This window comes from Bubalus bubalis, chromosome 16 (assembly GCF_019923935.1).
Source record: "Bubalus bubalis isolate 160015118507 breed Murrah chromosome 16, NDDB_SH_1, whole genome shotgun sequence".
NCBI classification, from domain to species: domain Eukaryota; kingdom Metazoa; phylum Chordata; class Mammalia; order Artiodactyla; family Bovidae; genus Bubalus; species Bubalus bubalis.
Window position 1 is genome coordinate 64,843,888 of NC_059172.1, and position 17,767 is coordinate 64,861,654.

The window sequence follows — 17,767 nt, forward strand, 5'->3', positions numbered from 1 at the left end:
GACTGTGAAGAAGGCTGAACGCCAAAGAATTGATGCTTTTGAACTGTGGTGTTAGAGAAGACTCTTCAGAGTCCCGTGGACTGCAAGGAGATCCAACCAGTCCATTCTGAAGGAGATCAGCCCTGGGATTTCTTTGGAAGGAATGATGCTAAAGCTGAAACTCCAGTACTTTGGCCACCTCATGCGAAGAGTTGACTCATTGGAAAAGACTCTGATGCTGGGAGGGATTGGGGGCAAGAGGAGAAGGGGATGACAGAGAATGAGATGGCTGGATGGCATCACTGACTCGATGGACGTGAGTCTCAGTGAACTCTGGGAGTTGGTGATGGACAGGGAGGCCTGGCGCGCTGTGATTCATGGGGTCGCAAAGAGTCGGACACGACTGAGCAACTGAACTGTAACTGAACTGTAATACTATTAAAAATTGAAGTGAAAAATCTGAAGAAACAGACTGTGACCCTAAGGTTCTCCATCTGAATATAAATTGAAATGCTAGTTTTAAATATTTTAAAACTAGTACCTCTAGCTTTATGGACATAAATGTTCATGAGATTTGTCCCCCAAGTCCTTAAAAAAAGAGTCCCATCAGAAAGCCTTGTAGGTAAGGAGATTTAGAAGAGTACGGTTTAAAATTTAGGTCATACCTGAATGGTCTAGTGGTTTTCCCTCCTTTCTTCAATTTAAGTCTGAATTTGGCAATAAGCAGTTCATGACCTGAGCAACAGTCAGCTCCCAGTCTTGTTTTTGCTAACTGTATAGAGCTTCTCCATCTTTGGCTGCAAAGACTATAGTCAATCTGATATAGGTATTGACCATCTGGTGATGTCCATGTGTAGAGTTGTCTCTTGTGTTGTTGGAAGAGACTGTTTGCTCTGACCAGTGCGTTCTCTTGGCAAAATTCTGTTAGCCTCTGCCCTGCTTCATTTTGTAGTCCAAGGCCAAATTTGCATGTTACTCCAGGGATCTCTTGACTTCCTACTTTTGCATTCCAGTTCCCTATAATAAAAAGGACATCTTTTTTGGGTGTTAGTTCTAGAAGTTCTTGTAGATCTTCATAAAAACGTTCAACTTCAGCTTCTTCAGCATTACTGTTCGAGACATAGACTTGGATTACCGTGATATTGAATGGTTTGCCTTTGGAAACAAACAGAGATCATTCTGTCATTTTGGAGATTTCATCGAGGTACTGCATTTCAGACTCTTTTGTTGACTATCAATATCAATAACCTAAGATATGCAGATGACACCACCCTTATGGCACAAAGTGAAGAGGAACTAAAGAGCCTCTTGATGAAAGTTAAAGAGGAGAGTGGAAAAGTTAGCCTAAAGCTCAACATTCAGAAAACTAACATCATGGCAACTGGTTCAGTCACTTCGTGGCAAGTAGATGGGGAAACAATGGAAACAGTGAGAGACTTTATTTTGGGGGGCTCCAAAATCACTGCAGATGGTGATTATAGCCATGAAATTAAAAGACGTTTGCTCCTTGGAAGAAAAGCTATGACCAACCTAGACAGCCTGTTATAAATCAGAGACATTCCTTTGCCAACAAAGGCCCATCTAGTCAAAGCTATGGTTTTTCTAGTAGTCATATATGGATGTGAGAGTTGGGCTCTGAAGAAAGCTGAGTGCCAAAGAATTGGTGGTTTTGAACTGGGGTGTTGGAGAAGACTCTTGAGAGTCCCTTGGACAGCAAGGAGATCCAACCAGTCTATCCTAAAGGAAATAAGTCCTGAATATTCATTGAAACCCCAATACTTTGGCCCCCTGATGCAAAGAACTGACTCAGTGGAAAAGACCCTGATGCTGGGAAATATTGAAGGTGGGAGGAGAAGGGGATGATAGAGGATGAAATGATTGGGTGGCATCACCGACTCGATGGGCATGAGTTTGAATAAGCTCCAGTAGTTGGTGATAGACAGGGAAGCCTGGCTTGCTGCAGTCCATGGGGTCGCAGAGTTAAACAGGACTGAGTGACTGAACTGAACTGAAGGTTTAAGATAATAAAGCTGAAGAAAACTTCATGGAGACACAGTCCCCTCCAGGTGCTTTGTAATAATGGCCATGTCCACAGGACTTTTTATAGATACATAATGGTTATGAGCATAAGTAAGCTCAAGAGTCAACCCTGCTCAGGTTCAGATTCTAGCTCTGCTAGTTAGTCTGTTGGACTTTTGGCAAATTACTTAGTCTGCCTGTGACAACATTTTCTTGTCTATAAAAAAACTGTTTGAGGATTAAACTAATATGTGTAACGTGTTAACAATTACTAGTAAATGATAAGTTCTCAATACATATTGACCATTAGAATGAAAGTGTTTTTTACACTTCAGATAGCTCCTTGTTTTTTTGTATTAATATAAGGAAGTAGACAGTCTTGACAGTTTATTGATCTAAGGAAGGCATTATTGGAATGCCGTTTTTCCAGATGAGTAGATATACAAGTTCCCACGTGGTATCTGATGTTTCTAATATAAAGAGACCCCATAGACGGCAGCTCACCAGGCTCCCCCGTCCCTGGGATTCTCCAGGCAAGAACATTGGAGTGGGTTGCCATTTCCTTCTCCAATGCATGAAAGTGACAAGTGAAAGTAAAGTCACTCAGTCATGTCCGACTCTTAGTGACCCCATGGACTTCAGCCTACCAGGCTTCTCCATCCATGGGGTTTTCCAGGCAAGAGTACTGGAGTGGGGTGCCATTGCCTTCTCCAATATAAAGAGAGGCCTGCATTAAAAAAAAAAAAAAAACTCAAAATGTATGAAGGCGGATACAGAAACACTGTTCCTCCCAAAAGATTCATAGTTTCAATTTTTTATTACCTTAAATAGCTACCATCAAGAAGTAAGATTTTTAAGAGAAAAAGTAAGATTTTTACTTTTTAAAAAAAAATCTAATGATTTATAGCAGTAGGGTGGAAAATATTGAAATAAAGAATGAAGCCATTATGCCACAAGGCACTTTTCTATTACATTTACATTGTTTGCCTTATAGGAAGTATAGATGAGGCTTTGAATCTAGATTGTCATTCATGTAAAGGCTCCTAAAAAATCCTGTTTCATTTTATAAATTCTAGTGAAGAATTTTAGCTTTAACTATTCCATGAGGAGTTTTAGGAATATGAAGTATCTTTGATTTTCATTTTAGCTTTTAGTGTTTCTGTAAATGGTTCTGAATGGTAGAAAGTACTGTGGTTTCCTAAAGCATTCTCTTTATCCTTAACCAGTGCCTTCTAATTGTTTAAGTTTCAGGTCCATTATAAGCATTAAATCTGTAAAGTAGGTCAAGAGAATGATGGTTTCAATACCAGGGTTGTAAGGAGGATTAGATAGAAATTCAAAAAGCAATTTCATTGCCAACTTAAAAGTAGATCACTTTCTGGGTATCCAGAGATAAATATCAATTATATTAACTCTACTTTAAATATAATACTTCCTGGCCTCTTTTTTTCCAGTTTAGGGTCTATTTTTAGGCTATAGTTTTTTTCAGTTTTAGCCACAATATAAGGGAAGTGGTAAGAAAAAAGTCCTTAAAAAGGAAATTTAAAATAATCTTTGCTTGTAAAGACTAGAAAGTCATACAACTACTCAGTTGGAAATGCATTGTAAATTTCTCTAAGTCCTGGTTATATTTTTAGTGCATATAAGGTAGAAATTTTATAAATATTTTAATAAATAATGTTTATGTTTAATCTTTACCCAACCATTTATATATTTTTGGAAATAAACAAGTTATAAGTAATAAATGAATTAACTTTTTATAACAGCAATAAGTTTAAAATTGGGTTTTTGATCCAAATGCAATGTTCAACATATAGAAAATAAAATTGCCAGTTTATGGCTATTTGCTGCCACAAATGCAAGCATTAGGACCAATATGTCAAATGTTTCAAAGGCCTTTTTAGGCTAAGGTAACCGAACATGTTATGATTCACTGAAGGTAAAAACAATGAATAAGACATTCTTTGCCCATGATTAGTAAAACTGTCTTCTTATCACAAGTACGGAAGTTCTCATAAAATTTAAGAAACAAATTAACAAGAAATCCTATCTGGTTTTTCTCTTTCTAGATATAACAATAACTTTAAGATAAAAAATAAAATAAAATTAAGCGACATGTGGACAGCAAGCTGTGTGGATGAAGTGGGAGAAGGCAACACCAATGCCATGAAATCCTTTGTCTTGGGCTGGCCCACAGTGAACTTCGTGGCCACTTTCAGGTGAGAACCGTAGCTTGTCTTATATTATTCACATGGGATTGCTACCATGAAATACAATCAGCTATGTAATTTCTAGAATGGAGAGGAGAAAAAGATAATTCAGTTTTGTTCCCATAATTTTTTAAAGAAAAATATTTTATTCTGATTGATCTATTCTGTTTTGTAGAGAAGTTCATTTGTATTCTAAGCCAATAACTCATCTTTTGGCACACCTTCAATAAAGACACCTGTATGCTTTATGTTTCTCCCAAAGAGTGTTTTATTAAAAGATATGAAAGGTAATGGTAAATATTGAGAACTCTTGAAAGCATTTACCTTGGTTTGAGCTGTGACTTTTTAAAGGGGCTACTTAAACACCTCAAACACCATGGACGAGGAATAGAATAATCAGAGGTCTAGGATCTCCCTCTCCAGTATTCCCTTCCCTCATGTTTAGGCACTGTTTTATATATTGAATTTTCAAGTTAGCTTTTTAAACCACTGAAACAGATGTTTTACTGAAACAAATTTTATAAAAGACTCCAATTAAGCTTGAATAACTGGTTTATACTCCCAGATTTTCTTTAAAAATAGTTTATAATTATAGAAATAAATTTAATGTCATGAAATAATGTGGTTCCTAACTGCATATCATGTTCTAACTTGGTATCTATCAAGGTGTGATAATCAAAACCAGATTTATGAATTCAAGGAAGGAAAGTCAGTTTCCTAAGACTTATTCCTTGGCTGGGATGGAGATGGAGAATGCATGAAGAGAGAATCTTTGTGCTCTTATCTGAACAGGCTAAATTGACACTTTTCCGTTCAGAGTGAGCATACAAAAACTCAGACTTATGATTTTGAACAATTACGTATTCAGTATTTGTTTTATACTTAAAAGAGCTGTTTATTATTTCAAGCACACATTTTTCTTTCTACTTCCTCATTACCATCCAACTCCTCAGGCATCATTTTAAAACCAAATAACTACTTTTTTGAAGCTGTTAATCTTCTAATAAAGGAAAGGCGTGCCATTAAATTCTATTATGTACTATTGACCTACCACAGGATTTTAAGAATTTATTTAGAAGAAACATGCATTTGTATCATTCTCCATGTGTCTTCTTTTCCATGACAAGCTTCTCTAAATATTGTCATTTCATATTGTTTAATCTCCCTGGTGTTTGCAGCTGAAAGGAAGTGATTTCAAGTGAAGGGTGAGACTACATTATGTCTTTAAACAAGGAGTTTCCATAAAACTTTTTTAAGTAGAAGGGAAAATATAGAATAATTTATAAAATAATTCCTCAAAAAGTATAGGACTTTAACTGAATGACTAAGTTAGCATCCCTAGTGATGTCATGTGCTTTGATAGTGTGATGAGGAGTTTCTGTCTCCAATATTTGTCTCCAGTACCCATAGCCTCAGTCCAATCACAAGAAAAATATCAGATAAGCCCAAATTGAGGAATGTTCTATAGAGTTACCTGACCAGTAAGCCTCAAAATTGTCACAATCAAAAAAAAATCCAAAAACAAAACATGAAAAGGCCCAGAAAAGGTCACTAAGGAGACATGATATCTAAATCTACTACGTGGTATCCTACAATAGAAAATAGGAAAAGGACATTAATGGAAACACTGGTGAAATCTGAAGTCAGTAGTGTAGTTAATGGTAATGTACCAATATTGGTTTCCTAGTTGGATGGATGTGCCATGATAATGTGAGAGGATAACATTAGAAGAAACAAAAACTGGGTGTGAGGTATATAGGGATTCTCTGTACTATCTTTGCAACTTTCCTGAAAATCTAAACCTATCTTGAAATTAAAAGATTACTCTTTAAAAAAAAAAAAGTAGTGTGGAAGAGTTCAGACTCTGGTATGGCAGCGTGAGGTCTTAACAGACTGACCACTCTACAGATAACAACTGTAAACTGAACAAAACACAAACTACAACCTCCTGAAGGTTCTGGAAAGTGAACAAAACGTTGGCAGATTTGGGAGAAGAATTGAATCTTGGAACAAGGCATCAGCACTGCATGAGTTTCCTGCTTTTAAGGCATCAGCCTGAGGGCAGGCTGCAGTCAAATCATGGTGCAGGGCATCTAAACTTACAAAAACTCAGGCATTCTGGGCTGAAACACCAAAGTATAGAGTTTGGGTCAGCCACAGCCACAGGAAACTTGAGGGAGGAAATCTCAGAAAGAAGAGTATCAGAGAAAGGAAGCTCCAACTTTTCTGTTTAGACTCTGCCCAGCTGAATGCTGAACCACACATGCATGGAACAGACTTAAAGCAGCTTCAAGCTAAGGCTGAAAGACTTGCACTGAGTTTCTGCTGAACACAGGAGAGGTAGGGTTTTCAGCTTGAATCTAATAAAATGAGTTGTCTGTTAAAACATCAACATTATTTTGCAACTATAACAAAACTCACAGTCTCCAGAATAAGATATTTATAATGTCTAGAATGCTATCTGCAGTTTTTTAATCTATGAAGTATCTAGAAAGGAAAAAGATAATAAATAGAAGCCAATCATGAGATGATCTATTAGTTGGAATTGCTATAAAAGAACTTAAAAGCAACTCTTACACCTATGCTCAGTAGGTAAAAGAAAAAGCCAATTGAAATGAGTGAAAAGATAGGAAATCTTAGCAGAGACATAGAAAATATTTTTCAAAAGCCAAATGAAAATTCTAGAACTAAAAATTATAATATCTTAAATTTTAAAAAATTTTCTCTGTGGCTTTAGTTGCAAAATGGAAATGAAAGAGAAATAAGTCAGTGAATTTGAAAGTATATCAACAGAGATTATCCAATCTGAGAAGGAGAGGAAAAAAGATTTTTTAATCAAAAATGCATCAGAGACTTGGAGGAAAACCAAAATGTATAATATACATGTAATGGGAATTCCGGAAAGAAGAAAGAGAAGGAATGTGGCAGAACAAATATTTTAGAAATAATGATTTAAAAATCTCCCAAATTTGATGAAAGACATATATGTACAGATTCAGTGAGCTCTGTGAACCCTAAATGAGAGTAGTATGAATAAAACTTCACCTATTTATTTATAGACAAACTGCTATAAACTAAATATAAGAGAAAATCATGAAAGCAGCCAGAAAAAAACAACATATTGCATACAGTGGAGCAATAGTTTGCATCACTGTGGTTTTCCCATCAGAAATTATGGCTGTTTCAGAGATCACCGGAATAGCATCTTTAGAGTGTTTAAAGACTCAAGATTGATCAAAGTGGCAGAGTAGGAGGATGTAGAACTTACCTTCCCCCATGTAGATTATTCCACATCTACATGTGGAATGATTCTCACTGAAAACTGGCAGAAAGACTCCTGTACAACCAAAGCTGCAAGAAAGATCTACACGTAATCAGGAAGAAAAGAAAAGTGATCAGGCTGGAAGCTTGCCACCAGGAGTATCCTCAGAGGAAAAGGGAGATTACATGGGCAGAGACCTGCCCTGGGGAGTGAGCAGTTCAAACCACAGATTGGGCATCCCACTCCTGGCATCCTACACAGGGGAGACCAGCCCTCTTGGCTCATTGGAGAACTGCTGGAACTAACAAGAAGAATGTGGGAAACCTGGACTCTGCTTGCATGCATGTACACACTCACTCATACACAGAAACGCACATACACACTCATAAGCTGGCTTGCCCCTGAGGCAGAGTGAAGAAGGCTGATAGAGGATTGCTCTAGGGGCTGCTCATTTTCCCTAACCACCTCAGCGGTGCATGATTTGGGCCTGGCGGAGAAATGCTCAAGCCCTGCTTCCTCCAGTTGCAACTCCCCACTGGACCAAGAGCTGCCATGACTAGGAACAGAACTTGGACCACCAAAGGTGACTTGGTCCTGAGGTGATGTTTAGGTGGGGTGGCAGTGGCCATTGGTGCTTACTTAAGGAGTACATCAGATGCAGACCAGAACTCGGATGACACCTGATTCATTACAGCTCATGCCACAATATATGGAGAGTTCACACAGACCCTGCCTGTCCTGCAGAACAGGACATGACAGTGGAGGCAGCAGAGGAGGAAGAAGGACAAAGGGGACTCAGACCCACAGCTGCCTATGAGCAGAATAAGAGAAACAATTGCAGATTCTTGCACAGTCAGCAGATCAGAGACAGCTCAGATGTCTGTCTGAGGCCTACATGACCCAAGAACCCACATGAGCCCCCCCTTGCATCAGCACGGCCCCACTCTGGAACAAAGGTTCCAGTACTTAGAGAAGTGAAAGCACACGCTTAACAGGAACAGAGCCAGCTCAGGCCTGAATCTCAGGGCTTCTGCAGCAGCAATTTGAGAGCCATTGAGGAGAGAGGAAGTCCTGCCTCACAAGAAGCTTCAGCTCTAACCTATCCATTTCCAGCCACATCCACCACCAAGGCTATTGCTGCTGGCATACACTGAGGAAACGTCTGACTTTCAACTACATCAAATCCAGCTCTGCCACCAATGGCACTGGGCACACACAGTCTGTATAGGGATGCTCCCACCTAAGTACACCATTTCAAGAATGGAATAGGTGAGTGTTTCACCAAAATGCACAGAGGCCGAAAATGTTAAGCATCATGAAAAAGGCAGAGGAACTGGTTTCATTTGAAGAAGTAAGAGAAAACCCGAGAGAAATAATGTAAAAAACTGTTTATCAGACAAATAATTCAAAGCATTTATAGTAAAAATATTAATTTGATTAGGGAAAAATAGATGAACACAGTGAAAAATTTTAACAAGAAACTAGAAAATAAAAGAGGACCCAGTTAGAAATGAAGAATTCAATAACTAAAATAAAAAATACACGAGAAAGGATAGTACACTGTGTGATCTGGAAAACAGAATAATAAACACCTGATCAGAACAGAAAAAAATGTTTAAATGAAAAGAATTTAAGACAGCTCTGGAATAACATTAATTAAGCTTACCAACATTCACATTATCGGTAACCCAAAAGGAGAAGAGAGGGAGAAATTGAAACTCAATATTTCATGAAATTATGGTGGAAAACTTGCCAAACTTGTAGAGAGTAACAGATACGCAGGTACAGGAAGCAAGGAGGATCCTAAATAGGACAGGAAGCATGACATGATGTATTCAAAGTGTAAAGGGAACCTGTGATACTTCGCAAGATTATCATTTGGAGTCAAAGAAGAGATACTTAGCAAGATTATCATTTGGAGTCAAAGAAGAGGTAAAGGACTTCTCAGAAGGCAAAAACTGAAGGAGTTCATCCATATTAAACCTACCCTAAAATAATTAAAGAATTTTCTCTAAGTGGAAAATAAATAAGAATCTATAGGAAAGGGAAAATCCCACTGGGAAAGTAAATAGTAGGGACTGAGAATCAACCACTTAAGTGAGCCAGTATGAAAATAAAAAGACAAACAATTGTCTTTTTATTACTAAAAGGGCTAAAAGTAGATATTATAACTAAAAAGCTATATTAAAAGTTTAATAAAAAGTTATATATTAAAAGTTATATCTAAAAGTAGCTGTTATAACTAAACAACTATAAATAAATAGTTAAGGGATAACATGAAAATGTAAAATATGACATCAAAAGCAGAAAATGTCAGAGAGGGGGATAAAAAATTAAATCTTTTAGAATGTGTTTCAACTTAAATGACTACAGCTTAAAACAAGTAGATGTAGGTCAATGTATATGAACCCCATGATAACCACAAATCAAAAACCTATAATTGGTACTTAAAAAGAGACATTACTTTGCCAACAAAGGTCCGTCCAGTCAAGGCTATGGTTTTTCCAGTAGTCATGTATGGCTGTGAGAGTTGGACTGTGAAGAAAGCTGAGCGCCAAAGAATTGATGCTTTTGAACTGTGGTGTTGGAGAAGACTCTTGAGAGTCCCTTGGACTGCGAGGAGATCCAGCCAGTCCATTCTAAAGGAGATCAGTCCTGGGATTTCTTTGGAAGGAGTGATGCTAAAGCTGAAACTCCAGTACTTTGGCCACCTCATATGAAGAGTTGACTCATTGGAAAAGACTCTGATGCTGGCAGGGATTGGGGGCAGGAGAAGGGGACGACAGAGGATGAGATGACTGGATGGCATCACCGACTCTATGGACGTGAGTCTGAGTGAACTCTGGGAGTTGGTGATGGACAGGGAGGCCTGGCGTGCTGCGATTCATGGGGTCGCAAAGAGTTGGACACGACTGAGCGACTGATCTGATCTGATCTGACAGCAGTGAAAACATGACAAACACAAATACTTGGCGACTAAACAACATGCTACTGAAAATCCAGTGGGTCAATGATAAAATGAAAGAAGAAATGAGAAAATACCTTGAGAAAAATAACAGTGGAAACACAGAACTACCAAATCTTTAGGATGTTGCAAAAGCATCTCTTAAGAGGAAAGCTTATAGCAATACAGGCCTTCCTCAAGAAACAAAAAAAATCTCTAATACAACCTAACCTGCCATCTAAAGGAATAGAAAGAGAACAAACAAAGCCCCAAAGTCAGCAGAAGGAAAGAAATAGAAAGGATCAGAAAGGAAACAAATAAAATAGAGCCCCCGCCAAAAAAAGAAAAGATAAATGAAACCATGAGCTGGTTTTTTGAAAAGATAAACAGAATTGATAAACCTTTAATGAGGTTCCCCAAGAAGAAAAGGGAGAGGACCCAGGGAAATAAAATAAATGAAAGAGGAGAAATAACAACCAATGCCATAGAGATACAAAAATCATCAGTGAATCCTGTGAACAATTGTATGCCAACAAATTGGACAACATAGAAGAAATAGACAAATTTCCAACAAAACCTGCTAACATTTTATTAAGGAGTAAACAAACAATTTGAACAGACCGATCACTAGTACTACCACTGAATTTGTTATTTTTTTTAAAAACTGCTAGCAAACAAAAGTCTAGGAATTCACAGGGAAATTCTGGCTTTGCAGGAAAATTCTACCAAACATATAAAGGAAAGCTAATATCAATCCTTCTCAAACTCTCCAAAAAAATTGAAGGAGACACTCCCAAACTCATTCTCTGAGAGCACCATTACCCTGATGCCAAAACCAGACAAAGATGCTCCAAAAAAATTAGAGGTCAATATCTTTGATGAATAGACATGCAAAAACCCTTAGCAACAGATTAGCAAATGGAACCAACAGTATATAGAAAGAACCATACACCATGATGAAGTAGGATTTATTCCAGGGACATAAGGACAGTTCAGTATTTGCAAATCAGTCAGTGTGATATGTCACATTAACAAATGGAAGGATAAAAATCCTTTCTGTGTCAAGATACAGAAAGCGTATTTGGCAGAATTCAACATCCATTCATGATAAAAAAAAAAAAACTCTCATCAAAGTTGGATTAGAGGGAATATATCTCAGCATAACAAAGAACATTTTTATAAACCCAGACCTAATATGCTCAACGGTGAAAAGCTGAAAGACTTTCCTCTAAATTAAAAAGAAAGACAGGGATGCCCACTCTTACCATTTCTATTAAACATGCTATTGGAAGTCTGACTCACAGCAATCAGACAAGAAAAAGAAATGAAAGGCATCCAAAGTGGAAGAGCAGAAGTAAAACTCACTATTTGCAGATGACAATATACTATGTATGGAAAACCCTAAAATCTCCACCCAAAATTATTAGAACTAATAAATGAATTCAGCAAAGTTGCAGGATATGAGATTAATGTACATAAATCTGTTGCTTTTCTATATACAAGTACTGAACTATCAGAAAGAGAAAGCAAGAAAACAATCCCATTTAAAATCATATCAAAAAGAATATAATGCCTAGGAATAAACTTAATCTTGGAGGTAAAAGACCTATACACTGAAAACTAAAACATTCAAGGAAATTGAAGCTGATACAAGGAAATGGAAAGATCTCCCATGCTCTTAGATTAGATGAATTAATATTGTTAAAGTGACTTCACAGAACTGAACAAATAATCCTGATATTCATATTGAAGTACAAAAGACCCTGAATTGCTGAAGCAATCTTGAGGAGAAAGAACAAAGCTAGAGGTGTTAACCTCCCAGACTGCAAATTACACTACAAAGCTACAATAATCAAAACAGCATGGGCCTGGCCCAAAAACAGATACATAGATCAATGGAATAGAATAGTGAGCCCAGAAATAAACCCACACACTTTCAGTCAATTAATCTACTACAAGGAGGCGAGAATATACAATGGAGAGATTAAAGTCTCTTCAAAAAATGGTACTAGGAAAACTGTACATCTATGTGTGAAACAATGAGGTCAGAACATCCCTTCATACTGTACACAAAAATAAATACAAAATGGATTAAAGGCCTAAATGTAAGATCAGAAACCATGAAATTCATAGACAAAAACATAGGCAGAACAGTCTTTGACATAAACAGTAACAATATTTTTTTGGATCTGTCTCCTAAGGCAAAATAAAGAAAAGCAAAAATAAAGAAATGCCCTTAAACTATAAAGACCTTACATAGCAAAGGAGACCATTGACAAAACAAAAAGACAACCTACAGAATGCAAGAAGATATTTGCAAATAATGTGTTCAACAAAGGGATGATATCTAAATTATTTAAACAGTTCATACAACTCAGTATCAAAAAACAAACAGTCCAGAATTGGCAGAAGACCTGAATAGACACTTTTCTAAAGATGACTTTAAGATGGCTAGCTAACAACGTATGAAAAGATGTTCAGCTTTGCTAATTATCAGAGAAATGTAAATCAGAACAATAATGGGATATCACCTCACACTTTTCAGAATGGCTGTCATCAACAAGAACAAATGTTTTCAAGGATGTAGATAAAAGGAAACCCCTGTACTCTGTTGGGAATGTAAATTGGTACAGCCATTGTGGAAAACAGTATGGAGGCGCTTAAAAAAAAACTAAAATTAGAATTGCTGTAGGATCCAGCAGTTCTTACTCCTGGATATACATTCAGAAAAAAAGCAAAAACACTAATTCAAAAAGATTCCTGTACCCAATGTTCATAGTGTCATTATAAGAGTCAAGATATGGAAGCAACCCAAGCGTCCATGAACAGACGAATGGATGGATAAAGATACAGTGCATATACACACACACACAGGATGGAGTATTATTCAGACATAAAAAAGAATGAACTTCTGCCATCTGCAGCAACATGAATGAACCTTCAGAATATTAGGCTTAGTGATATATGTCAGCAAAAGATAAATGTTGTATAATATCACTTATACATGGAATCAAGAAATTAAAATGAATGGAAATACAAAAGCAGAAATAGACTCAAAGATAACAGAAAATAAAGTAGTGGTTACCACGGGGAGAGAGAGGTGGGGAGGCACACATTACAGCTATGGGATTAAGAGATACAAACTGCTATGGATAAAACAGATAAGAAACAAGGATATATTGCACAGCACAGGAGATTATAATTAATATAGTAGCTTTTAATGGGATATAATGTAGAAAAATATTCAATCATTATGTTGTACACCTAAAGCAGATATAATACTGGGTTGGCCACAAAGTTCATTTGGATTTTTCTGTAACATGTTAAATGGAATTCAATTTAAATTCAACTATACTTCAATTAAAAAAAAATAAGTAATTAAAGAAAAACCTTTCAACCTAGAATATTATATCTAGAAAAAATATCCTTCAAAAATGAAAGTGAAATAAAAATGTTTTAAACTCTAAGAATTTATTGCCAGCAGAACCGTACTACAAAAACAAAAATGCTGACAGAAATTTTTCAGCCCGAAGTGAAATGATCCAAGAAAGTGGCTTGGATCTTTACCAAAGAGTAAAGAACATCAGAAATCATTTATATAAATAAATATTAAGAAAATCTAGTTCATGATCGCTTTAAAATGCTATTGGGCTAGCAGCTCAAGAAGCAGTCTTTCATAGCCAGTTACTCTAATATTTATAAGGAAACAAAAATGTAGACTAATAGTTTTGAAATCAAAGGCTGATATCAACTGTCAGAATCTCTAAGAAATTCCCAATTAAGTCAAATTGGGGGAATAGTGGTCAATAAATGTGAATTTTCCATGATTTACCTTGGGAAGTGGTGTAGATGCCACATCTTGAAACAGACTAAAAGAAATGTCTTACCTCTATCACTATGTGGATGCTTATTCACTATTTGGATGCTATTCACGCTAGGGTCTATCTCTGTCAGAAAAATAGGAACTTCTCCTTGGGTTTAAGACAAATACAATAATAAAGTGGGAACAGTACAATAAAATGGGAACATTATTCAGAAGATAATGAAAGTATTTAAATCTGACAATGTTCTATCTATAAGAGGAATCAGAATAACATTTTAATTTAGGTACCTAATATGAATCTTATTCTACAAATTCAGGTATGCCACAAGAGCCTGTTTATGTATAGATCAAATTAAAATCTACCTTGAGCCCCTATTTAGCCAGGCTTTTAGGAAATCAAATTTTCTTCTTTAATGGAACCCCTGTTTTCTTAGGGTAGAACCAGAATACAGGAGACTTCTGTGATGTCCTCGAAACAGATGAAATGCTTCTGACCTTCAGTCTCTTGTGATCTCTGCTGACGTTCTCTCTTTTATGCCCAGAGTTGTTTTTTGGCATCCAGAGATGCTCTGATTCCTTGCCACTTGTGGGCTGCAAGTTTCTTATTGATGTAAAATAAAAACCTTAGTTCCTAGGAGCAAGCCTCCCCACTTACCCCTTATAACCATTTCCTCAGGGATCTTTCTGTTTCGTTAGGCACCTCAACTGAGTGGCACATGGCTCCCAGCCAACTCTTAAGGATAACAGATTCTTTCTCCTCCCAGGTTTAAGGGAGTCTTTCCTGTCTTACCCTTTTCTTTCACTAAGATATACCACTTTCTTCTCTCCTGGCTCTTATCATAGGTGCTTATTAAACTCAGAGCTAGCCTTGATTTTGGAGTACTTCTGTTTTTAGTTCTATAAAAGTGCCTCGGAGAAGGCAATGGCAACCCACTCCAGTACTCTTGCCTGGCAAATCCCATGGACGGTTGCTAGGAGTCAGACACAACAGAGCGACTTCACTTTCACTTTTCACTTTCATGCATTGGAGAAGGAAATGGCAACCCACTCCAGTGTTCTTGCCTGGAGAAGCACAGGGACGGGGGAGCCTGGCGGGCTGTCATCTCGGGGGTCGCACAGAGTCGGACACGACTGAAGTGACTTAGCAGCAGCAGCAGCAAGGAAAGAGAAGTCCTGGATTCTTGCCTAGAGCAAGAGATAGCGGAACTACAAGATTACCAAATCAATTTCAATGAGTTGACCTGATGCACTTAAAAATTTGTTCATTTTGAGTAATTGTGTGCTGTATGTTCAAACAATGGAACACTGTACAGCAATGAGAATGAACAAGCTAAAACCACATACAGTAATATGGCTGTCTCACAAATATAATGCTAAATGAAAGAAGCCGTGTACAAAAATAGCACATACTATATGGTTACATTTATAAGAAGTACTCAAACAAACAAAACTATTCTGTTTTGTTAGATGTCAAGATAGTGGGAACTAGTACCTGAAAATGAACACAGGGACACCTGACAAGGTGGTTTTCTGTGGAATATGGGTGTGAGTCACATGGGTATGTTCAATTTGTGAAAAATTTTCAAACTGTACTTTTAAGCATTCTACAGTTTGTGTATCTTACATGTCAATTAGAAGTTTTAAAAAATGCCAAAAAAAGTTTTAAAAAATACTATGTGTTTAAAGGGGTGATTTTCTTAATTGCTTTGAAAAAAGTTTAAAAATCTAAAGAAAACACACCCTTTTTTTAACATAGATTTTTGCTAAATAAATGCAATATTTGACATTAATGAACCTAGAAAATCTTCTGTTTATGAAAGAAGGCATAAAAGATTATAAGTGTTATGAAAGATGAAAATTTGTCAGTGGCAAAAGAGATACAGTGCACTTTGGGATGACCAATTCTGGGAGATTACTTATGGGGAAAATTGCTAAGCAGCAAAGAAACAAATTACAAATGTTTGTTAAGTGTATTTTTCTGGAAGAAGAAAATAACTAGTGTTTCCAACTTCTTTGAGAAGGTTAGAAATATGATTTTAAGAGCTAATGAGTAACAAGACCATATAGAAATAAACTTTATTTTTAACTTCAAGAATTAAATGCAGCATTGACTTCAGCAGGAAAATTAATAGTTATTTGTTTAAATGAATTGATCTTAGATGATTATAGTAATTAAAAATAAATTTTGTATTAATTCATTGGCTAAATTTTAGTCCTGCCGTATGTATAGAGAAATAAATGTTTCTTTTGCTGACAATAAACTGGTTTCTGAGCCAAGATTTTTCCATCAATATGCCAAATTTCTCCTTAATCTCTTTAGTCTCAAAAGAAACATAGTTTTTATTTGCATGCGGCTGAAAACTACAAAAACACTCTGAGATAATTACAGATGTGGATGTTGAAGCTTAGCGATGTTATGTGATATGTCCATAATGATACATATTGCATGTATTTTTGAAACCAGGTATTTGAATTCCCAATCATTTACCTTTTCCACTATCAGTATACCACTTGTAAAAGAGACATGAAGTAAAGAAGTGGGACTGTCTTGGATCCATCCAGGAAGTTTTAATAAAACTATGCTTGACTGTGTAGTTCTTCCTAATAACCATTTCACTTCAGGGTTCTTTAGGACACAGTTATGCCAAGGTTGCAGTCATGTGGGCCCATATCAGTAACAGGCTGTTGTTATTCCATCTGAATTTAAAAAGTTAAAAGAAGTATTTTGCATAGTTTAATTTTGTCTCCCATTTTCTTATTGCAGTTCTCCAGAACAGAAGGACAAATGGCTCTCTCTCCTTCAAAGGTATTTTTTTTAGTATATATTTTCTAATTCTGTAAGGTATAATTACACCTTAATGAAGTAAATGAATTAAAGTTTTGTCTGCAAGAATGTGCCCCAAGCTATCCCCCTTCACCTTAATAGAAATTGTTCATTTGTCCTCAAAATAAGCTGTTTAAACTGTACATTAGCTACTGCTTACTGTAAGTAATGTTCTCTGATTACGTGTATCTCTTTCTTACTAGGAAGGAGAATGTTGAGGTCTGGTTAGATCTTTCTAGACAGAAATTTATCAATAATAATCTTTCCCATCTCTTTCTGTGTTCCCAGCCTACCATTTGGAGCTAACAGTTTCCTCAAAGCATGTATTATTTCCATTTCCATACATGGAGGTTTTCTGCTGAGCCCCTCAAAATTCAATTATTATCCCAACCTTTGAGCATATGGACTAAAATGATCAATTGAGGCTCATCTCTTATTCCCATAGTCCTTCCATCCTTCCTCTCTGCTCTCCCTTCCCAAGCTTGGAGAAAACCAAGGTGTACAGCTCAATGAGAAGTAAAAGCCCATTGTTTTGGTTAGGTCTAGTAAAATAGTATATATGCTCCTGTACTTATCACTAAGATAATTGCTAAGTGGACAGTCCAGAAAATGTAGGGAAGTGTTGAGGATAAAGCATCACCAAAAGATGTCTTAACCGGACTGTGCTTCCCAAACCTCTTTTGAAATAGATCTCCTCTGTTCTTCT

At 36.6% G+C, this 17,767-nt stretch overlaps 1 protein-coding gene across 8 annotated transcripts in view; it reads left to right on the forward strand.

Moving 5' to 3' along the window:
- Nucleotides 1-17,767, forward strand: part of ARHGAP20 (Rho GTPase activating protein 20) — a 221,353-nt gene that overhangs the window by 146,142 nt on the left and 57,444 nt on the right. For 7 of the 8 annotated variants that reach the window (XM_006072572.4, XM_006072571.4, XM_006072573.4 and 4 more), the window contains 2 exons: nucleotides 4,068-4,217; nucleotides 17,002-17,043. In XM_006072572.4, the coding sequence (XP_006072634.3) occupies nucleotides 4,068-4,217; nucleotides 17,002-17,043 (192 nt within the window). Of the gene's footprint in view, nucleotides 1-4,067; nucleotides 4,218-17,001; nucleotides 17,044-17,767 lie in introns of those variants that run through there. The other variant, XM_006072574.4, reaches the window with a different exon arrangement.